Here is a 24,660-nt window from a genome sequence, read left to right as displayed (position 1 = left end):
GCTGAAGCTGAAGCTCCAATACTTTGGCCACCTGATGGGAAGAGCCGATTCACTGGAAAAGACTCTGATGCTGGGAAAGATTGCAGGCAGGAGGAGAAGGGGGCAACAGAGGATGAGATGGCTGGATGGCATCACTGACTCACTGGACATGAGTTTGAGCAAACTCCAGAAGATCATGAAAGACAGGGAAGCCTGGCAGGCTCAGTCCATGGGGTCACAAAGAGTCAGACGTGACTTAGTGACTGAACAACAAAAAACCAAACAAAACAGGCTAGGAGGAAATAAAAAACTTCTATGGAAAGGAGCAAGTAGTATTTATAACCAATCTTCATTTCATTGCAGCTGTTATCTGTAGCCACTTTGAGCTGATAAACACAAGAAAACTTTATTAAAATTCATGCATTTCTTCAAACGTTTACTAAGTAATATGTGAAGAGATGTCCAATTTACAGAGTTTCTCTAACACATACAGTGACTCTCTTATTAATAGCAAAAACACGAAGCAAGCAAAGTAACAGAAGCACAAGTGGAAGAAGCAGAAGAAACAGAATGAAGCTCACACACAGTTTTGATGAAGATGCTCAAAAGTAAACACAGGGACAAATTCCGTGGTGGTGGAGGAGGTGTGGGAAGTTAAATGTTAATTGTGTCATAGTTAAAAATGGAACAGAGCTCTGTCTTCTTACAATAAGCCTGCTGGCAGTGAGTAAGCTTTGAATTCGAAAAAGAAAAAATATAAGATTTTGAACGTAAACTTAAAAACAATGGACAAGAAAATTGTGTAGAGGTGAGCTAAAGATGAAGCTAAGAGCGAGGAGTCTACATAGGGCTGTATACTTGACTCTACACCCTCTAATACACTCATAAAGAGGGAGACAGTTTTAGGACTCAAACACCCACAAAGGAAAGGACCCACTAGGTTCAGGGGACTTCCCTTGTGGTGCAGTGGCTAAAAATCTGCCTTGAGATGAAGAGGACATGGGTTTGATTCCTGGTCAGGGAACTAAGAACCCACATGCTGTGGGCAATGAAGCCCACACAAAGCAACTACTGAGCCCGTGTGCTCTGGAGCCTGCGTGCCACAATTAGCCTGCACACCGCAAGTAGAGAGTCTGTGAACCCACATGCCGCAAGTAAGACCCATGCAGCCAAATAAATAAACAGAAGGGAAAAAAAAAAAAACTGGGTTCAGTGTTGTGGAACATCACCCTCAACACCTTCCTTACTCTACCACTGGTCTGCTTTGAGCAAGATGTCTCAAGGAAGTCTTTGACACTTTAGCACAGAACAGTTTACAAGAAGGAACGATATGCAGTGATCTAGTGGGACAGCATTATCCAGGTGCCATGGGCCTTTCTGACTGCAGGGCTGAATGTCAGCATAGACCACACAGTCTCCAGAATTAAGAGTCCTAAACTCACATGTCTGCAGGAACCAAGGATACGTTGCGAGTCAAACAAGCCACTTCTAAACGAAAAAGAGGTTCTCTGGACACCGAACCTCAGACTGTGTGTGAAACACTCAAGAATATTCTTGCCTTACCCCAAGCAATAGGCTTCCATTTTTCTGGTATGCGGTGTTCTGTCTACCTTCCGTTGTTTCAGGCCTGTTAGAAATGCTGACGGAAATTTCTCTGCTGTAAGGGATTCAACAGTGCAATTCCTCTGACAAGTAGCAGATGACGCTCAGCCTCAGGGCTGAAGAGACAGCCAAGCGGTGGAGAGCACGGCAGACTGAAAAGTACGGGCTTCACTGAACGGATAACCATCCCTGATGTGATACTGTCAGATAGTAGGAAACAGACACTTGGTCTTTGTCCCTAATTCCTGGCACAGAGCTCCTAAATCTTGGTATTTCTTGAGTGACAGAGGTGAGAGAATTGTCTTTTGTTATCTCTAATGAGCCCCTCTCCACCCAACAAGAATTTATATTAATGCGGTGACTCTTAGTGGGCCCCTGGACAGCTTCAGGACAGGTGCTGGTGCCAAAAGAATCAACCCGATGATTAGAGGGTTGGCACTTTCAGCCCCACCCACAACCTCTAAGAAAGGGAGACGAGCTAGATGAGAGACTGAGTTCATCACCAATGATTGATCACAGTGATTTCAATCGATCCTGTTTCCCAGCTGGCCCGAGTGGTAAAGAACCTGCCTGCCAATGCAGGAGACCCAAGAGACGTGGCTTGAAATTCTGTGGGTGGGCTGCGAGGTCCTGTCGTCTTGGCTGCCTCTGCTAGTCTCAGCTGGCACGGCTGCTGGACTGGCTGGTTTATGACGGCCTCAGCTGGGACAGCTGGGGCCTCTGTGTGTGCAGCCTCTTATCCCCCAGCAAGTCTGAAGTTGGCCACATGGGGGCAGGGTTTCAGAGAGCAGCAAGAAAGGGCAAGCCTCGATGCACAGACATCATTCAAGCCTCTGCTTCTGTCACCTTCGCTCACTTCCCCTTGGCCAAAGCCAGTCACGTGGCCGAGCCTGGAGTCAATGGGGGGACACTCAGAGCTACAGCACAAAGGATCATGGATACAAGGAGAGGGAGAATTTATGGCCACTGTTTGTAGTCTACTGTAGGGCAAATCAGACTGTACTTTGTACCCTGTACAAGGAGGATGGTCTTGAACCTACTGGGACGCAGTCTTTTTCAGGAATTCAATTAAAAAAAAAAAAAAAATCAGAGCTATGTTGGAAGGCCTGGAGGGTTCTTAAGATTGGAAATCTCAAACTGGCAATTGATAAGGAGTAGGTTTTATTTGTCCTGCACCATGTTTAGAAACATTTTTCTTTTTTTGAGCCAACATTTAAAATCCTGAGATTTTGCATAAAAGAAATTTCTTTTGGAAATCTTTGGAAAGAAAGACAACCTGGCAAAAATTGCTAAGAACCAAGTATGAAGTGCTGTTTTTACGACATTAGATCACTTCAGAACACTCTTATCTGGTTTTTGACTCACAACACTTCTGACACCAGATGTGTGGTTCCTCTCCACACCAAGGAGTCCTGTAGTTCTCTGCAGACACCAGCTAGGTGTCCTGTGTTCAATTCTATTCTGACAGTAAATCCCTGGAGTCAGCACAGACCTCCCAGGGCAGGGCTCAGTCCCAAGCTGCCCCTACTTCTGACACCAGTCACAGTCCCAGGTTGCCACCTGTGCTTCTGATCAACTGCCTGTGGATCTGGGCACCCCATGACCCCCTCCTCGGGTTCGATAATCTGCTAGAACAGCTCTCAGAGCTCAGGGAAAACACTTTACTTTCTATTACTAGTTTATTTTCAAGATTACAACTCAGAAAACTGCCAGATAAAAAGATGAGGGGGAAACGGCACTTGGCGTCTCTACTCTCTCTAGATGCATCAGCTTTCCACCACCTAAAGTGTTCGCTGACCTGGAAACCAAACAAATGGTGGCGAGTTTGAGTGACTCAGTTCCAAGGGAAATGACTACAGCAAAAGATAACTGATACATGCTCTGGTACCTCAGTTAATGCCTATCAAAAATACTATTATAAAAACACTTGCTTTTGTGGAACTAAGAGGACTTTTTCTCAAGAGAAGGGTTTTTTGTTGTCGATTAATCACCAACAGCTCTAAAGTTAAGTGTCACATTCTGGTCACTTTTATCAGCCGCCATGTTGACAAATAAAAACATAAAGCTTTCTCATCTGCCTAAGGTGTTTTTTTCCTATCTTCCATAAATCCTCAAGGACCACTCACTGTGAAAACTCCCTTCTGTGGGAGAACTCTCAGCAAGGAACCCTATGCATTGGAGCTGGAGGAGAAACTGAGATCCTCTTAAAGAAAAGTTAAGTATCCCGAAAAGGCCACTAGCCTGAATGTAACGCTTGTATGTAGGTCAAGGGAAGACCAACTAACAAAGTCAAGAGTTTCTTTGAAAGATATCAGAGTATGGGTGACCCCTCTGCTGTTACAGGGCCCCACAATCCTATCAATCAACCTGGCTGGAACTTTCCCAGTCATCAGCTAAGTCCTCTTCTATGCAGGGCTCACAGAACCATCCAGTTTGCCAAGCTTATCGATCTATCATGCCTCAATGACACCATTTTTTTTCTCTTCCTTTTTTATTTTTTAAATTATGAAAGTATGACAACACATATACAGCAGACTTGGAAAACACAGAATAAAGTTACATATAGTTCCACTATATATTACAATTATTTTTTTAAGTAGAAAAATTAAGATTTTTAGCTGGAGTTTCAATATCAAACTCTCAAAAATTAACAGAATGAATAGACAGAAAAGTAGAAGGATGTAGTAGATCCAAAAAGCACCATGAACCAACTCAACATAATTAAGATTTATACAATTTTCACATGACAGTAGGATACAAATTCAAGTTCCCATAAACTATAAACTAGGAGACACTGGACTATATCCAAGGACATAAAACAAGGTGAAAAATTTCATGGTCTAAAGGTATTGAAATCACAGTCTCTGTTCTCTTACCACTGTGGAATTATGTTAGAAATCAATATCAAAAGATATCTGAAAATAATCCACATATTTTCAAGTGCAATGTCAATGACACCTTTTTGAAGACTGCTCATTCTGTCTTCCTTTCATCCTTACAACTCTTAAACAAACCTTACCATCTCCTATCCAGTTTCCTGTTTCCTGGCCCTCCCACTTTATACAAACATGCTGGCAGATTACTCTGCAGAAAGCAAGATCTTCCTAAAGAACAGCATTTGAAGTCGTCACCCCAACCTATTCAAGTTGGTTTCCAGTTGCCAGGCTCTTTTGCACCCTCTGTGGTCCAAATCAACTATATTTACATAGCGGTATCCCAAAGACCCCAATTCTGTATCTTTCTCAGGTAGTTCTTATTAAAACCCAACAGTTTCCTATCTCCTCAAGTACCAATCCCAGCCATATTTTTAAATTTTATTATGTTTTTTTAAATTAGGTTTCCCTGGTAGCTCAGTTGGTAAAGAATCCGCCTGCAATGCAGGAGACCCAGGTTTAATTCCTGGGTCAGGAAGATCTGCTGGAAAAGGGATAGGTTCCCCACTCCAGTATTCCTGGGCTTCCCTGGTGGCTCAGCTGGTAAAGAATCTGCCTGCAATGCAGGAGACCTGGCTTCAATCCCTAGGTTGGGAAGATCCCCTGGAGAAAGGAAAGGCTATTAAAAACCTACAGTTTCCTATCTCCCCAAGTACCAATCCCAGCCATACTGTTAAAATTTACTTTTTAAATTGGAGGATAATTACTATCTCGCTGTATCTCACTGTCTGCTGAACCCGGTGCAGGCAAGGTATGAGCAGCGAAGCTGGAAGAAGATGCAAGGAGCCATATAAACTGCAGACATGCTTCACTGGCTCATGGCTGATGCAGCCGCAACTCAACTCAGCACAACTCTACTCTGCCTCTGAGAGCTTTTCAGGTGGTGTGCACACAGGACCACACCACCACGCACATGCACAGTGCCCCAGATGAGCCCAGCTAGCAGGACGTGAGGGGAGGGGCAAGACAGCCTGACCACCGCCACTGGCCAACTGCTCTCTCCCTACAATTACCTTACAATATCGTGTCGGGTTCTGCCATACATCAACATGAATCAGTCATAGGTATCCACATGTCCCCTCCCTCTAGAACCTCCCTCCCAGCCTTCTAGGTTGTCACCGCCATATTTTGAGACCCAAATTTAATAAGCCTTCTCAGAGAAGTTTTTATCCCGCTTCTATCTAACAAAAAAAGAAAAACTTCTCTGTTTAACTCCCCCAGCAATTTTTTTTACCTCTGTTCTTTAAACAAATGTCATCTTTCCCAGTAGAATCGATGTTTAGGAGCAGGTGCTCTGACCCCTCAAAGCCAACATTTATACATAGTTAGAAATGAGTAAATCCTTTCTGAATCAATACCTGTTAGTTTTACTTCTTAGTTAAATACAGATTCAAGAGGCATCATCTTGAGAGGCGAGATCACTCACCTGATTTCCGCAGGGAACTGTGCATTTGTGACCAGGAAACTGGAGATTTTACACTCGTGAAGCAGCTTCAGAAACTTGTTGATTTCTGGGTACATGATGGGCTCTCCCACGAGGGACAACGCACAGTGCTTTACTGTCATTCCCTCCTCAAAGCGTTCTTCTTTGACGCCTGGCACTCCTGGAAGACAGTGGAAAGGATCATGTTCAATAAGGTACAAATAGAGCATGTCACTTTTATTTTCCATAATTAAAAAATCTTTATTTTTCTTAATGGTTCTTTAATTTTAGAGGGAAAAGTCATTTTTGATACCAGCCAAATAATACAAAACAAGGGCTGGGGGGGAGGGCCCTTAAAAATTATTGAAAGTGAAATCACTCAGTCACGTCCGACTCTTTGTGACCCTGTGGACCGCAGCCTGCCAGACTCCTCCACCCATGGGATTTTCCAGGCAAGAATACTGGAGTGCATTGCCATTTCCTTCTCTGAGGGATCTTCCTGACCCAGGGATCAAACCCAGGTCTCCCGCATTGCAGGCAGACTCTTTACTGTCTGAGCCATCAGGGAATCCTGAAAAGAATGATCTGCCCTCTCTGAGGTTCAAACTCAGGACCTTCAGATTATGAGACTGATGCACTGCCTATTGCACTAAGAAGGCAGACATAAAAGTTCCCTTCTCCAGGGGATCTTCACAACCCAGGGATGAAACCCAGGTCTCCCGGATTGCAGACGGATTCTTTACCAGCTGAGCCACATTAAGTCAGAAAAAAAAAAGGAAAAACCTAGAATTATTAAACCAGCAATCTCATCCTTGGTTTTAATACTATTTAAACTACATCAATAAAGCAGGCAAAATATATTGTATTATTAGCTAATTATTTGGAACACAGAATACATTACTTTCCATAATTTGCTTAGCTCTGCATTCCATCATGTTGGTCTAAGAAAATGAACTCAGTATAGCTACATAAGGCAAGTGAAGTGAAAATGGCTCAGTCGTGTCCAACTCTTTGCGACCCCATGGACTGTACATAGTCCATGGAATTCTCTAGGCCAGAATATTGGAGTGGGTAACCTTTCCCTTCTCCGGGGGATCTTCCCAACCCAGGTCTCCCACACTGCAGGCAGATTCTTTACTGGGAGAACCACAAGGGAAGCCCAAGAATAGCCTCTCCTATACTAATCACTGCCTCCTTTCATCCCTCAAGTATTCTGAATTAAGAGTGTGGAAAACTAGAGCCGCCAAGATCCAACACCAAAGGTTCTATTTAACTGGAGTGGGTGCAAGCCAGGGTCATGGGAGCTTTAACAGTTTCTCAGGTGATTCTAATGTGCAGCCAAGGTAAAAAAACCACTGCACAGAGAGTTCCCTGCTGGTCCAGCAGCTAAGACTCTGCGTTCCTAATGCAGGAGGCCCAGGTTCCATCCCTGGTCCGGGAACTAGATCCCACATGCCACAACTCAAACCCAGTGCAGGCAAACAAATAAATAACTTTTCTTTTTAAATTTCTATCAGTTTAAAACCATTTTTTAAAAAAAGAAAACCACTGCATTAAACCAGCGGTCCCCATACTTAGAAATACACTGGAATCACCTGGGACTATCTTCAAAGTTCCAAACTCCAGGCCACAGCCCAGGCCAATAAGATCACCATCTCTGGGGGAGGGGCCTGGGCATCAGGAGTTTTTGAAGTTCCCCAGGTGATTCCAATGTGCAGTCAAGCTTAGGGATCCACTGGCACACACCATGGATTTCCACTGTAGTTAGATGTTGAGAAATAACCTAAAGAATTTTTTAAAATCTCAGCATCCAGGCAGTATCCCAAGCCAATTAAATCTTGATCTTTGGGGATGAGCTTGAGACATTGGTATTTATTAAATGCCCCCCATGTGACTCGAGTGGACTGCATAGGTCAAGTCGTACTGCTTTTGACTAAACGCAGAAAGCATTCATGGGAAAAAAAAAAAAGAAAAAAAATTATTTTTAATAAATAGAAAGCATTCATTAGCATCCCTCAATCTAACCTGAGTTGGAAAGGCTTGGAAAGAGCATAAGAAGGCCAATAAAAATAAACCTTCAGACATTTCTGTCCATTATCTCTCGGTTCTTTTTAATTATTATTATTTATTTTTCATTGGAGGATAATTACAATACTGTGTTGGTTTCTGCCATACAGCAACATGAATCAGCCACAGGTATAAATATGCCCTCCTCCTTCCTGAACTTCCCTCTCACCTCCCACCCCACCCACCCCAGCCCTCCAGGTTGTCACAGAACACTGGATTTGAGCTCCCTGCATCACATAGCAAATTCCCACTGGATATCTGTTTTACATATGGTAATGTCTCCTTAGTGGTCTAATGGTTAGGATTTGGTGCTCTCTCTAGGTTCTTTATTTTTTAAGATTTATTTATTTTTAATTGATTGACGATTGGTTTACAATACTGGTTTCATTTCTGACATACATCATGAATTAACCACTCAATCACGTCTGACTCTTTGCGACCTCATGGACTGCAGCACGCCAGGATTCCCTTCTCCCAGAACTTGCTTAAACTCATGTCCATTGAGTCAGTGATGCCATCCATCTCATCCTCTGTTGTCCCTTCTCCTCCTGCCTTCAATCTTTCCCAGCACCACAGTCTTCTCTAATAAATCGGTTCTTTGCATCAGGTGGCCAAAGTATTGGAGCTTCAGCTTCAGCATCAGTCCTTCCAGTGAATATTCAGAACGGATTTCCTTTAGGACTGACTAAGATATACATATGTCCCCTCCCTCTTGAATCTCGCTCCCAGCTCCAGTCCATCCCCACGCCTCTAGGTTATGACAGAGCCCCAGTTTGAGTTCCCTGAGTCATACAACAAATTCCCATTGGCTATCTATTTACATATGTTAGTGTATATGCATCCATACTACTTTCTCCAGGTACTTTTTGAAAAATATATTCTTTCTAAAGAGTATAATATTCCTCACCAAGATTGGAAGTGGGGAGAAGCATATTCATACACCTTCTCAGTCATTTCTTAGTCATCTCTGAAATGCAGTTTTCTTCACTATAAGAAGTATTTACCCCAAAGAATGTTTCTTAGAATTAAATGAGATAATGCATGGAAAGGCTTTAGCAGACGGCCTACCACACACACACACACAAAAAAATTCATTAAGGATGTGTTTTTATCATCACCTTTATCCTGGTTTCTTAAAATAATTAAATCCCAGTCACTATCACCTTAAGGAAGAACAAATCTGGAGAAAATAAAGTTAGCTTTCACTGCTTGCTTGTGCTTTAGTTTCCAGGAGGTGACTTTATTTTACACACACACACACACACACACACACACACAATATCTACTTGGAAATAAGCAAATGCAAGTAAACACCCAAGCCATCAAAATCAACATAATACAGGCTAAAATCAGAACAATCTAAAAGTGGCAGGTTTATCTTCTTTTATGACTATCTAACTGCAATTCTAAGAATGTATTTCATGTCAGTATTGGAGATGGATAATTTTTTAAGTTACTGAAACCTAAAATCTTAAGTGAATCAAGGTTTTAAATAAAATTTGATACTTAACTCACTCTGTGTTGCCAAGACAACTCAGCATGAAGTATAAAATTTTCTTTTTGTAAAAAAAAGAAAGAAACATCATTAATCTCCCCATTAGGAGAAGAGTTGAAGGGCAGATTTCATCTGAAGTGGCAAAATTAACCTAAAACTCAGAAAGAAGAATGACTGAGCCCTGGCAAGGCAGTCAGATGCACTGGAAGTCAGATGCACCAGGTTCAAACTCTGGCTCTACCACTAGGGTTGTGTCCTGAGGCAAGTCACTCACCCCCTCGACACCTATTCCCTGATGTATGACGTGGGGAATTCACACACACACACACACAGGCACACAGTTGTGAGAATTCAATGAAATAAGCCACATGAAATAACTAGTTTGGTACCAAGCCCAGCCCATAAGCATTTTCAAAAAATCTTAGCTGCAAATATTTTATTATGATAATTATTTCATGAATTGTAATATAAATTCAATTATTTTCTATTTTAAATAAAATGGTAATTCCATTCAATTCAACATACAGTTGATCTTTGAACAACAAGGTCTGGAAGAGTGCAGGCCCACGTGTATGTAGTTTTTTCTACATACACATATACATATATATATATAGTTCTTTTATATATATACATAAAATTTTTGGAAATTTCTATTTATATAAAAGTTTTTGAAGATTTGTGACAATTTGAAAAGTCTCACAGATACACCCCATAACATAGTAATATCCAAAAAAATTTAAAAAAACTTAGGTGTATGGTGAATGCATAAAATACATGTGATACAACTCTATCATTTACTATCATAAAATATACATGTATTTTTTTTAAGTTAAAATGTATCAAAATGTACTCACACAAACAGACCAGTATAGCACCACTTCCAGTTGACAGAAATGTAAACAAAGGTAAAGATGCAGTATAGACTGTAACACTGTAAAAATTTCCTAGCACCTCCTATTGCTACAGCACTGAGCACAAGTGCTGCAAGTATCTGTCTGAAACTCCACCTGAGGTTCATCATCACTTGAGCAGTTGTCTCTCTAGTCAATTTCACTGCAGTACGAAATTGAGTTTTAAGTTCTCTCATAGTTTTCATCTTGTTTAGTGCAATACCATAAACCTTGAACAACAGCACGGACCCATATGATATGTGATGCTGGAAGTGCTCCCAAGAAGCAGAGAAAAGTGACAAAAGCGTAAATGGCTTGATATGCACCGAGAGTCAAGTCTGCAGCTGCGGTTGCCCGCCACTTCAAGACAAATGAGTTCAGTGGAAGGACCATTGTATAAAAAGAAAAAGGAAAGGAAATTCATGAAGCTGTTGCTGCAGCTACAGCAGGTGTGAAAACCTTGAGCTTTTTGTAAAATGCCTTTTTATCTCGTATTGAAAATGTAGCTTTTATGTGTGGGGCAGGATTGTTATAAGAAAGACATACCTATAGACGAATATGATTCAAAAGGTGAAGTCATTATATGACAACTTAGAGCAAAAGGAAGGTGAAGGATCTAAAGCTGGAGAATGGAATGCCAGCAAAGGATGGTTTGATGATTTTAAAAAGAGGTCTGACTTTTAAAATGTCAAGATAACAGGAGGAGAGCTTCTGCCAACCAAGAGGCAGCAAAGGAATTCCCAGCAAAGAAAATCATTGAGAAGAAAGGATACCTGCCAGAACAGGTTTTTAATGTAGTCAAAAGTGCCCTATGCTGGGGTGCAAAGAAAGCTTCAAAGGACATTTTATTAGTAAGGAAGAGAAGCCAGCACCAGGATTTAAGGCAGGAATGAGCAGGCTAATGCCATGGTGCTAGGCAAATGCAGTCAGGTTTATGATTACGATTGCTCTTCTCAATAAAGTTGTTAACCCCTGAGCCTTCAACAGATAAGATAAACACCAGCTGCCAGTCTTCTGGTTGTACAAAAAGAAGGTGTGGACAATGGGAAGACTTTCTCTGGATTGGTTTCATGGATGCTCTGTCCCTGAAGTCAGGAAGTACCTTGCTGGCAAGGGACCGTCTTTTAAAGTTCTTTTGATATTAGACAATGCCTCATATTGGAGGCCAATGGCCAATCCAGACCCCATGAGTTCAACACCACAGGCACCCAAATGGTTTACTTGCCCCCAAACACAACATCTCTAATTCAGCCTCTAGACTGGGGGTAAAGACCTTGGGCTTCCATGTGGTGCTAGCAGTAAAGAACCACTGGCCAGTGCAGGAAACATAAGAGATGAAGGTTCGATCCCTGGGTCGGGAAGATCCCCTGGAGGAGGGCATGGCAACCCACTCCAGTATTCTTGCTTAGAAAATCCCCATGGAGAATGCAAACTAGGACAGCCGCTATGGAGAACAGTGTGGAGATTTCCTAAAAAACTGGAAATAGAACTGCCATATGACCCAGCAATCCCACTCCTGGGCATACACATCAAGGATATCAGATCTGAAAGAGACACATGCACCCCAATGTTCATCACAGCACTGTTTATAATAGCCAGGACATGGAAGCAACCTAGATGCCCATCAGCAGACGAATGGGTAAGGAAGCTGTAGTACATATACACCATGGAATATTACTCAGCCATTAAAAAGAATTCATTTGAATCAGTTCTAATGAGATGGATGAAACTGGAGCCCATTATACAGAGTGAAGTAAGCCAGAAAGATAAAGAACATTACAGCATACTAACACATATATATGGAATTTAGAAAGATGGTAATGATAACCCTATATGCAAAACAGAAAAAGAGACACGGATGTACAGAACAGACTTTTGGACTCTGTGGGAGAAGGCGAGGGTGGGATGTTTCGAGAGAACAGCATCGAAACATGTATATTATCTATAGTGAAACAGATCACCAGCCCAGGTTGGATGCATGAGACAAGTGCTCAGGCCTGGTGCACTGGGAAGACCCAGAGGGATCGGGTGGAGAGGGAGGTGGGAGGGGGGATCGGGATGGGGAACACATGTAAATCCATGGCTGATTCATGTCAATGTATGACAAAACCCACTACAATATTGTAAAGTAATTGGCCTCCAACTAATAAAAATAAATGAAATAAATAAATAAATTAAATAAATAAGTCATGGAGATGTCAAAAAATAAAAATAAAAAAATAATAAAAAAATAAAATGCCAAAACTCTAAAAAAAAAAAAAAGAAAATCCCCATGGACAGAGGAGACTGGCTGGCTGCAGGCCATGGGGTCGTAAAGAACTGGACATGACTGAAGTGACTGAGCGTGCACGCATGCACTTTCTATCACTGAAAGATGCTGAAGCAGAAACTTAAGATTCCAGAATTTTTATCCTAAGGTTGTACAATAAGCTGAATAACCCAGAAAAATGACATAAGGTTCAACACCGAGTATTCCTATTTCTTTGGGGTTTTGGGGAAGGCGAGGGGGCATTGGTTAATAATGAACCTTTATTCTTTCAATAATTTTTTATGTCTTTTTTTTAATTGAGGTATAATTGACAAATATGAGTACTCCTATTTCTAAAGATTGGACCAATCAGAAATAAACATTCTTTCTTCTCAAATAATGATACCATTCCTGGCCAAAGATCTTCCTAAGAACCCCTCCTGGCTGAAAGTCACAAACAATAGATCGTTGATCCAGCCACTTCTATTGTGACATTTATTTCATAAACAAGCTTCAGAAAACAATTAGCTCGTGGTATTCTTTTCCTGGCTTCCTCCACATTCCTTTTGGATGTGTACTTTAGCACACCTTGTTCCTGAGGCCCACCTATTAGAGACCCTTTATTTTTTGCATTAAACGATAGATAAAAACACCGAGCAACAAATGATGTCTTCTTCATCTTTGCACTTTCAGCCCTGAGCACATTCCTCCCTAAGAGTGTTCACTCACTTGATCTCAGCTGAACTGATGGGAAACTGAGTGAAAGAAACCTGAACCTGAGACTTCCGTGGTGGTCGAGTGGCTAAGACTCCACGCTCCCAAGGCAGGGGGCATGGGTTCATTCCCGGGTCAGGGAACTAGAATCCACATGCCACGATGAAAATCGAAGATCCTGTGTGCCGCAACTAAGACCCAGCATAGACAAATACATAAATTTAACTAAGGAAAAAAACAAAAAGAAACCTCAACCCCATTCTCTGAAGCCTCTGTCTCCCTACCATGGTGGTATTTAGAGGGGGGCAGTGAGCATTTTGAAAAGATGCTGAGATGCACTTTAATCCTGACCCACTTGTAATCAGTGTGAAGTTAATTTTACATTGTGCATATAAAGGGGAAAGCTAACAAAGGTCATGGGAAGAAGACTCTTTAATGATCAATGAAATAACTGAACAGACAATGATTACCCTTGAGGTTGAGAACAGAAGCACAAAAAAGAAACGTTGAAAAGATCAGAATGTCTTCAAAATGTGCTGAAGGCTGGCCACTGAGCCAAAAGCTGGAAGTAAGTGTTAGTAAGTGTTAGTCGCTCAGTCGTGCCCAACTCTTTGTGACCCCATGGACTGCAGCCCACCAGGCTCCGGTGTCCATGAGATTTTCCAGGCAAGGATACTGGAGTGGGTTGCCATTTCCTTCTCCAGGGGATCTTCCCGACCCAGGGATCAAATCCAGGTCTCCTGCACTGCAGGCAGATTCTTTACTGACTGAGCTACAAGGGAAGCCCCAAAAGCTGGAAACTCAGAGGCAAAAACAATACCCACAACAACCTCATCCCATACAAAAATCAGATCATCGAATGACTGGACCAGACCCAGGGGAGGGAGTGGGTGATCAACATGCAGTGGGAAAGCACCCAAAGAAACAAAGGACTCCACGGCAGAGTGAGGGGAAACATCAGTGAGTTAAGAGTGAGGTCTAAGGAGAGGTGGGAGTGGAAAAATATAATAAACTAAGAAGAAAACAGCTACAAACCTTTGAAAATTGCCTGTAACTTCCAATTATGAGTCCTGTTTCCTAAATTTCTGTTCAAATCTGAAATTCATATTCCTCCAGATGCTATTAAAATGGAGATGAAGTTACCATTCAAACCCCCACCAGCCCCGCCAACATCAAATTAATCTGTAATATACCTAAACTATGAGCTTCCCAGGTGGCACTAGTGGTAAAGAACCCACCTGCCAACACAGGAGATGTGAGAGACTCAGGTTCCATCCCTGGGTCGGGAAGATCCCCAAAGTGGCAATGGCAACCCACACCGGTACTCCTGCCTGGAGAAATCCTGTGGCTACAGTCCATGGAGTCGCCAAAAGTCAGACCCGACTGAAGCAGCTTAGCACAGCACACACCTAAACTATAGCACCACCAAGGCCGTTTTAGTATCACCTAATCAAATTCAATTCTTTTTTTCCTATAGGAAAATGTATCCCAAGTTCCAACTGAAGAAACCAGAAACACACTTCTACTTTTGGCTTTTTGTTTTGTTTTTCTTTTTTGTAAGCCACAAGGGGACACGGGGTAATAACAACAGGGCTTTAACAGGGAAATTCTAAAACGGATGTGGAAGAAGAGAAAGCAGAACTAGTTTCCTGTAGGGCATCTGTGAGTAATTCTAAATTTGAGATTAAGCCACTTCTCCAGGCCAGTCTCTACTAAGGAGTTCTGGTTTGGGGAAGACAGACTAGACCCTTCACCAGGGGCTGAAATGAAATCTAGAGCGACACTCCTGCATCTTTGGCACCCAGAACCGGAACGTGTGTCAGAGCATCACCCAGGGACGGAACTCAGCTCAGAAGAGGTAGAGTGACTTCATTAGTCTCGCCATCCTCACTCTGAAACTGACTATCCAGAAAGGACAGTCACCTATTTCATTAATATTTACACCCTTAGAGATCTCTTCAAGAAAATTAGAGATTCCAAGGGAACATTTCATGCAAAGATGCACACAATAAAGGACAGAAATCGTATGGACCTAACAGAAGCAGAAGATATTAAGAAGTAGTAGCAAGAATACACTGAAGAACTATACAAAAAAGATCTTCATGACCCAGATAACCTAGGTGTGATCACTCACCTACAGCCAGATATCCTGGAATGCAAAGTGGGCCATAGGAAGCATCACTACGAACAAAGCTAGTGGAGGGGATGGAATTCCAGTTGAGCTATTCCAAACCCTAAAAGATGATGCTGTGAAATTGCTGAACTCAATAAGCCAGCAAATTTGGAAAACTCAGCAGTGGCCACCGAACTGGAAAAGGTCAGTTTTCATTCCAATCCCAAAGAAAGGAAATGCCAAAGAATGTTCAAACTACAATTGCACTCATCTCCCACACTAGCTCAAAATTCTCTAAGCCAGGCTTCAACAGTACGTGAACTGTGAACTTCAAGATGTTCAAGCTGGATTTAGAAAAGGCAGAGGAACCAGAGATCCAATTGCCAACATCCGCTGGATCATCAAAAAAGCAAGAGAGTTCCAGAAAAACATCTACTTTTGCTTTACTGACCATGCCAAAGCCTTTGACTGTGTGGATCACAACAAACTGTGGAAAATTCTGAAAGAGATGGGAATACCGACCACCTTACCTGCCTCCCAAGAAATCTGTATGCAGGTCAAGAAGTAACAGTTAGAACTGGACATGGAACAACACACTGGTTCCAAATTGGGAAAGGAGTACGTCAGGCTATATATTGTCATCCTGCTTATTTAACTTATATGCAGAGTATATCATGGGAAATGCTGGGCTGGATGAAGCATAAGCTGGAATCAAGATTGCCAGGAGAAATATCAATAACCTCAGAAATGCAGATGACACCACCCTTATGGCAGAAAGCAAAGAAGAACTAAAGAGCCTCTTGATAAAAGTGAAAGAGGAGAGTGAAAAAGTTGACTTAAAACTCAACACTCGGGGAATACATGTAAATCTATGGCTGATTCATATCAATGTATGACAAAACCCACTGAAATGTTGTGAAGTAATTAGCCTCCAACTAATAAAAAAATAAATAAATAAATTTTTAAAAAAACAAAAAAAAAACTCAACACTCAGAAAACTAAGATCATTGCATCTGGTCCCATCACTTCATGGCAAATAGATGGGGAAACACTGGAAACAGTGACAGACTTAATTTTGGGGGGCTCCAAAATCACTGCAGATGGTGACTGCAGCCATGAAACTAAAAGACGCTTGCTCCTTGGAAGAAAAGCTATGACCAACCTAGACAGCATATTAAAAAACAGGGACATTACTTTGCCAACAAAGGTCCCCGTCTAGTCAAAGCTATGGTTTTTTCCAGTAGTCACGTATGGCTGTGAGAGTTGGACTATAAAGAAAGCTGAGCGCCGAAGAATTGATGCTTTTGAACTGTGGTGTTGGAGAAGACTCTTGAGAGGCCCTTGGGCTGCAAGGAGATCCAACCCGTCCATCCTAAAGGAAATCAGTCTGGAATATTCATTGGAAGGACTGATGCTGAAGCTGAAGCTCCAATACTTTGGCCACCTGATGCGAAGAACTGACTCATCTGAAAAGACCCTGATGCTGGGAAAGATTGAAGGTGGGAGGAGAAGGGGGCGACAGAGGATGAGATGGTTGGATGGCATCACTGACTTGATGGACATGAGTTTGAGTAAGCTCCGGGAGTTGGTGACGGACAGGGAAGCCTGGTGTGCTACAGTCCACGGGGTCACAAGGAATCGGACACAACTGAGTGACTGAACTGAACTGAACTTGGGGATGAATGAGAGACAGAACACAGGGATTTCACTGATTGCAGGAGGAATTCGGGTTCATTAAAAAAGAAAACTTTAGATTATAATCATTGATGAAAACTGAGTGAAGTTAGAAAATCTCACTGCCTAGCTGAATGGCCACAGTAAACAGCCATTAATTTTTACATTTCAGGTTACTTTCTGCCAAGATCCCAAAAGACAGAAAACATATCTTCTAATACTATAGTCTCACAGTAGGATTTGCTGCAGTTATTAAAACAATGAGACAGATTTTCAAAAAAGTAATGTCTTGATTAAGCCCAGAACGAAGTAAGAAGCATTAACAAATAGTCACCATCATCTAAAAAATTGGAAACTAAGGGAGTTCTCATTCTTAATGAAAATATAATGAATCAGAGCTCCTTTAAGCCCATGTGCAGACCTGTGCCCATGTGCCCACCACACCTTCAAAAATACACTTGTTTTCTACTACTGTAAAGAAAAACTGTTTTCGGCATTCTGAAGAGTGTCAATGTACAAGCATCAACCAGTTCCAATTTGAAAACCTTTCAAGAAAATTTACTGTTGATTAAATAAAGAGATGTTTTGCTGACATGGAAACATTTGTCAAGGCAATTAATTAAGGTATGCAAAAAGCATCCTTTGTGAGAATTACAAGGGCAAGGTAGATACTCTATAAAAGCTGTTTTTAAGGGTGAATGAATGGCAGCTGCTGTATTTCAGGGGTCACCCCACCCTCTTAGGCATTCTCACCCCCACTCAGGATTCACTTATTCACAGACAAGCTCTGTTCTTTCTCCCTACAATCCTGTATCTGTCCTTCCCCTGCAAGACAATATATATACTTTAAAACGCTTTTGTCTCTTATGCCACAGGTACCTGAAGACAAACCGTCTGAGATTAAAGCAAGTACAAGGTTACTAACCAGGGACACCTTTCTGCACAGGACAAACCCTCCAACAAGCTAAGCAGACAACAAAGACTACGTGCTCACCAAGCTCACCTAACATATGTTATTAACGTGAAGAAAGGCGGCCTCATGATTTATTCATCTCTTATTTCCATTTAAAGTACATTTACAAAAATGCTCCTGTCAGAAAAATCACTATCAAAACTCAGGTTGTCACTCTGTATCAGGGACATCTCAGGATGGAAAAATGCATGTCTACTCCTCGGGGCTGCTTCCGCCCATACAAAATGCCTGGCACACAATTTATTCAGGGAGCTTCCTAGATGTCCAGGAAACACATATCCTCGGCCATCACCCCATTATTTAAGGATTCAACTGCTTCTTTAAGCACCAAATAAAAACATACTGATTACACTAAAAAGGTAAAATTACTGGTATTTGCCTGCTTCTGATATGACTATCCAGGATGGCTAATTTTACGTGTCAACTTGGCTGGGCCATGGTGCCCAGTTTGGTCAAACGTTATTCTGGATGTTAGATGGTTAAGATGTCTTCTGGATGATATTAACATTTAGGTCAGTGGACTTTGGGTAAAGCAGACTGCCCTTTCTAATGCAGATGAGCCTCATCAAATCAACTGAAAGCCTTAAAGAACAAAGGCTGACAGCCCCCAAGCAAGAAGGAATTCTGCAAGCAGACTGCCTCTGGATTTGAACTGCAGTGCTTCCTTAAATCTCCAGCCTGCTCGTCTATCCCATCAGATTATTTTTATCTTTTTGATTGACCAAGTCTGTACAACTCCATGATCCAATTCTTTAAGCCAATCTCCCTCTATCAATCTCTCTCTCTCTCCCTCTAAACACACGCACACAGCATCCTGATGACTCTGTTTCTCTGAAGAACTCTCACTAGTAACTAAGTATCCAAAAGAAAGTAAGACTTTGCCTTGACATTAACTTAAAAGGCTTAAAGGTTTATTTGAAGATCAACAATGGATAATATTAACTAAATCAACAAAGAGTCTAAGAAAAGCTAGTAAATTCCTGATGTAGAGATTTACTGGTTTTTTACTACACCGTTTCATTTAATTTTCCAAAAGGCTGGTAAGAGACACTGCTTTTTCCAAATAAGAGAAAATAACTTGTTTCCAAAAAAAAAATTCTTGAAACTAAAAACCAAGATGAAATATTAAAATATTTATTAGCATCTCTGCAGATGTACAAGTTGGCACATACATGTGTACACATATATGTATAAGGCAATTTCCCTTAGAAAACTCATAAAGAGTAATATAAATTTATAAATTACTTTTATAAATTATTATTGCTCTTGCATCACTATTTGCACTACTTTCCCAATTTCTCCTAGGAAGTCAGAATAGTACTAAGAAATACCATGGTAAAAAATTAGAAATAGATTTGGTCTTTGCTCTGCTTCCTGGCACAAAGCTCCTATAAACCCTGGGATTTTCTGAGTGGTGGGAATACCTTTTGCCATTCCTAAGGATCCCTTTCGGAACTTCCCTAGCAGTCTGGGGTTGACTCCATGCTTCAGCTGCAGGGGACACAACACCTGGCCAGGGAACTAAGATCCCAAATGTCAGGGAGCACAGCCAAAAAATAAACAAGGAGCCCCTTTTAAGTACACCTAAGTACATTTATGCAAATGGGGTGACATAGGGTAGGACTCCTAAATAGCCTCAGGATGGGGCTGGTCACCATAAAGACCAAGTGTTCAAAGGATTAGAAATTTTAATCACACCCATGGACCGGTGAGAAGGGGAAGGGGGACTGATATATTAAGCTCTATAAAAACTCTTGAACAAGATTTGATGAGCTTCTGGGTTGGTGAATGTATCCATGTGCTAGGAAGGTGGTGCACCCCAGTTCCATGGGGACAGAAGCTCCTGGCCTCAGGACCCTCCCAGACCGACCCTATACTTCTCCATCTGGCTGTTCACCTGTGGTCTCTACAATATCCTTTATAGCAAACTGGTAAACATAAGTAGATGCTTCTCTGTTCTGCAAGCCACTCTAATAAACTAACAGAATCTGAGGAGGTCGTGGGAACTTCTGATTTACAGACAGTCGATCCGAAACACAGGTAACATCCCAGGCTTTCCACTGGCATCTGAAGTGGGGCACACAGGACTGAACCCCTAACCTGTATGTCTGATGTTATCTCCAGACTGTGCCAGGACTGAATTACATTTGTCGGACACCCAGGCACTGTCTACTGAGACCTGGAGAACTGCTTGGTGGAAGAAAAACATCAGAAACACTGTGATCTCAAGAAGCAGTGATCTGGCAGAACCAACTTCTCTGCATGAAAGAACTACCTGATCGTCAAAATGCTAATTACCGGGGTTTATAAAGACTCCCATTTACGATGCAAGAGTGCTGATGCCAAACCCACCTTGGTTGGAATTTACTTTTTTTGTTGTATATGAAAGGAAAGGAGAATAAAGGAGACAGGACTGACAAGTGGTGGGTGGAGACAGAGGCATGCACATTTAGCAGGGAACCTAACACATTTCCGACGATCACCTGCAACTGTCTTTAAAAAGCCATTCTTTTATTGGGTTGGCCAAAAAGTTTGTTCAGGTTTTTCCTTACGCTGCTATGGGAAAGCCCAAAGAACTTTTTGGCCAACCCAATACAAGTCCTCCACATCTATCTACAGGGAGGGGTCTCAAAGTCTAGTTCCCAGTTCAACAACAGGGTTACCAAAAAATGTGTAAGTGATGTACATTCTCGCTCCCTCCCTCAGACTTTCTGAATCAATCCGTGGGGAAGGAGATTGAGAATCTCTATTTTAATGATCAATTCTGATGCACACTAAGGCTTAAGAACCAGCCATCTCCAGTAGAGTCAAATACCTTGAACTATGAGACACAGCTAGATCAGGAAATTCTAGGAACTGAGTAGCAGAATTCTATCCATCACTGTGGATCATGTGGAGGAAATCTGATTAAAATTAACCCCCCTTTTTTGTATGGCATTTATTAAAAAATGCTTTCCTGATACTATCTAACTGGTATTACTTATCAGTTGAATGATCTAAAATTATCACTCAAATCACACGGTTGCTTTGTATCCAACACAGAACAACAGCAAAAGTTTTTAGAAGGAATGATGATACATTCCCAGCCAAAATTTACAAGCTGAGTGCACTGTATTAAAAGTAGCTAAGCTTCAAATTAATTTTTTAGTTCTCCCATTATACGATATACAAAGTTATCAGTGAAAACTACAAAGGCCAAAGTATATATAGTATTTCTACAAAGTTTTCCATTTCCTATAGGAGAATTTGCCAGCAGAGACAACATTCTGCCAAAGGAGGCAATTCCTCTGCCAATTTAATTCAGGCTATTAGCATTCCTTTGCAGAGGGAAGATAAATACCTTTAAACTGCTTGATCATGTTCTGATGGTTTTCAATGGCTTCCTTCAAGATCATTTCAGGCTGGTCCATCTTCCACCGCCATTCAGTACCCACTGGATTGGTGTGGTGCCTAGAAAAAAAAGAGGCAAAAGTTCTTTAGAACTCTGTTAAATCTCAGCTAGTCACCCCCTATGAGGGAGTCCCTATAATTATAAAATCCAAGCTGGTTTTCTCCTAAAAGCTGAGCTATCTATAGCTATATTTTACAACTTATTTTGAGTCATGACATCTAGGAGAGACAGATAGATGGACAAGGGAAATGCTTGGCCAAGACTGAGGCTTAATCAGAATAATACAAAACATGTACCCCTCTCTCCCAGCCACACACCACCAGGCTAACAAGCATCCAGCAATGACCACCAGTACAATATTGTTTCAAGACTCTCTCTGAGAGGCAATGGAAGACCTAAACCTTAGGATGGATCAGATATAGAGGGAAAAACCTTCAGCAAACCCCAGGCAACACGCAAGGTATCTCTAAAGGACACCAGAAAGGAAAGGGGTGCCAATTTCCATACACAAAAAACATTCATCTCAGTCTCTAACAATGTTGGACTTCAAAAAAAAATAAGAGGCATACAAAAAAGCAAGAAAACAACACATTTCCAACAGACAAAGCAATCAACAAAACCAAACTCTTCTGACACAAGGGGTGAAAGAATCTGACAGGTTGTATTTTTAGAACTATGATTACCATATGTTACAAGCCCTAATAGAAAGAGGTAAACAACATGCAAGACCAAATGGGTAAATTCAGCACAGAGATGAAAATTATAATCAAATAGAAATACTAAATATGAAAAAAATAGGACTTCGACAGGCTCAACAGTAAACTACAACAGCTAAGGAAAGAGTAAAAAAAAAAACTTGGAGAGGACAAATAAGCCAACTAAAACACACATAAAATTTTAAGTGGGGAAAAAAAAACAAACAGCATCCAAGAGCTGTGGGACAATTATCAAAAGGTCCAAAATATACATAATTGGAATCCCAGAGCCAAAGTACAATAATTAAAATCCCAGAAGGAAAACACAAAATAAAGTAGAAAAAGATGTAGAAAAATTACGGCCAACAATTTCCCAAAGTTAATGAGAAACAATTAACCACAGATCCAAGAAGCTTGCAGAACAACCAGAATATTTGAAGACAGTGTAAAAATACAGTACCTAAGCTAATGAAAACAAAAGAAGGACCAATGATGATGGTCATTTCGGGAAGAGTCCTAAACGAAAACATGGCTAGATCTCTGAGGTCCACGATACAGAAATAAGTACTATTTTCCCTCTGATGAGAAACTGTTTCTTTCGTGAGGCTTCAGGAATATAAAGAGATCATATTCTTGTATTAAAGTGTTAAAGTAAGAATAATTCTGTATATATCATCTTTTTTAAAATTGTGCTGATAAAATTATTAGTGAATTTGTGATTCATAAATTAAACAGAAATGTATTTGAATAAGAAAAAAAAAAAAGAAAACAAAAGAAAATCAGAAAATCTTCAAGAGAAAAAGGACACATTACTTAAGGACACAGATTGATATTACTTCTGACAACTCATCAGAAAACAAGTAAGCCAGATGAAACTATAATGACACCTGAAAGAATGCTTAAAGGAAATAAACTTCTCAACTCAGAATTCTATACCCAGTGCAAATATCTTTCCAAAAATGGAGTAAGAAAGACTTTTGCAGATAAAAATCTGAAAATTTTCCTTGTTGGCAAACCTATACTACAGAATATATTAAAGGGAATCATTCAGGAAAAAGAAATAGACACCAGATAGTAACTTAGATTACTCAAAGAAATGATGAGTGCTGAAAAAAAGAAAAAAATGTCAAAAAATAAAGTTTATTTTTCCTTTTAATTACTCTAAAAACAACTGACAGTACAACTAAAACAGAGTACTGATCTACTGTGTTTACAGCTTATATAAAAGTAAAATTTATGCCAACAGCAGCCAAAAAATATAATAGAAATAGCAAATATACTGTTGTGAAGCTCTTATGCTACACATCCCTGGACCACTGCACACAGAACTTTTCAACCTCAGTACAACCGACATTTTGAACTCAATGACTCTTTGCTGTGGAGGGCTGTCTTGTGTGTTACAGGGTGTGTAAGAGCATCCCTGGCCCCTACCCACGAGACACCAGCAGCACCTCCCTCCGTTACAACAATCGAAAATGTCTCCAGACACGGTCAAATGCCCTAAGTTTCCCCCTGGGATGAAAAAATAGAAATTCTGCCCCAGTTCAGAACCAATGATTTAACAGAATGTCTGAAAAGATATTTTTCAGTTTTTGTTTTTGTTTTTTTACTATATCCCTAGATAACTAGAAAAGGGAAACCATGTAAAAGAACTTATGATGGGATGATGATACTAGATTCTTTTTTTTTAGGCCTTTTTTTAAAATATTATCTGTCAATCAAAGTAGGTAGTAAGATAAAACAATAATAGCTGAGATTTGCTTCGAAATAGTGAGAACTAGGGTAGGTAAATGGAACATGACTGGAAATGTGTTAACAAACGTACACAGAGATTCATTATACTATTCTATTTTTGTTCAAAACATATCCATAATGAAAGTCAGAAGTACTCCCTAATATGATATGCTGAGAGGTTACATCACTTCTATGGGTTTTTGTCCCAAAATCCAAATATACCTAACTAAGACTCTTCAAAAGTGTCAAAGTCACGATAGACAAGGAAAGACTAAAGAACTGGAGACAGCTAGAGAGACATGACACCTAAGACCTAAATTTGATGTAGGATCCTGAACTGAATCTTGTGGGAAAACCAATGAAACTCAGTTTCCAATCTCATTAATAATACTGCATCAATGTTAATTTCTTGATTTTGATAGTTGTTCCATGGTTACATAAGGTCTGAACATTAACAGAAGTTGGAAAATTTCTTTGGAAATCTTCAGTAAGCTAAAATTGTTTCAAAATAAAAAGCTTATGTATATAAAATTCTAAGACAGAGAAAGAGTCTTATATTTAAAAAATAAAAGCAGGATATAAAACAGAAAGTAGAAAATGCTCTCAGCTGTATTTTTAAAAACAAAAGACTCTGGGAGAAAAAAAAACCAGAAAGCAAATACTACAAAGCATTAAAAGTGTTTTCCCTGGATGCTTGAATTGTTGCTTTTCTTTATAACTTTTAATGGT

General features: G+C 40.7%; 1 protein-coding gene and 1 non-coding gene across 2 annotated transcripts in view; both read right to left on the bottom strand.

Moving 5' to 3' along the window:
* The window catches only part of LOC122433093 (S-adenosyl-L-methionine-dependent tRNA 4-demethylwyosine synthase TYW1), a 140,801-nt gene that overhangs the window by 74,045 nt on the left and 42,096 nt on the right, over positions 1-24,660 (bottom strand). The window contains exons 11-12 of the mRNA XM_043455628.1: positions 21,452-21,561; positions 5,941-6,118 (exon numbers count right to left, since the gene is read on the bottom strand). Coding sequence (XP_043311563.1) covers positions 5,941-6,118; positions 21,452-21,561 — 288 coding nt within the window. The remainder of the gene's footprint in view (positions 1-5,940; positions 6,119-21,451; positions 21,562-24,660) is intronic.
* On the bottom strand, positions 6,524-6,596 carry TRNAM-CAU. Its single transcript has one exon. It is a non-coding gene; the product is annotated as a tRNA-Met (tRNA).

This window comes from Cervus canadensis, chromosome 32 (genome assembly GCF_019320065.1).
Source record: "Cervus canadensis isolate Bull #8, Minnesota chromosome 32, ASM1932006v1, whole genome shotgun sequence".
Lineage (NCBI taxonomy): Eukaryota > Metazoa > Chordata > Mammalia > Artiodactyla > Cervidae > Cervus > Cervus canadensis.
The sequence above is the reverse complement of the archived record's forward strand: the minus strand, read 5'-3'. Positions and strand labels throughout refer to the sequence as shown.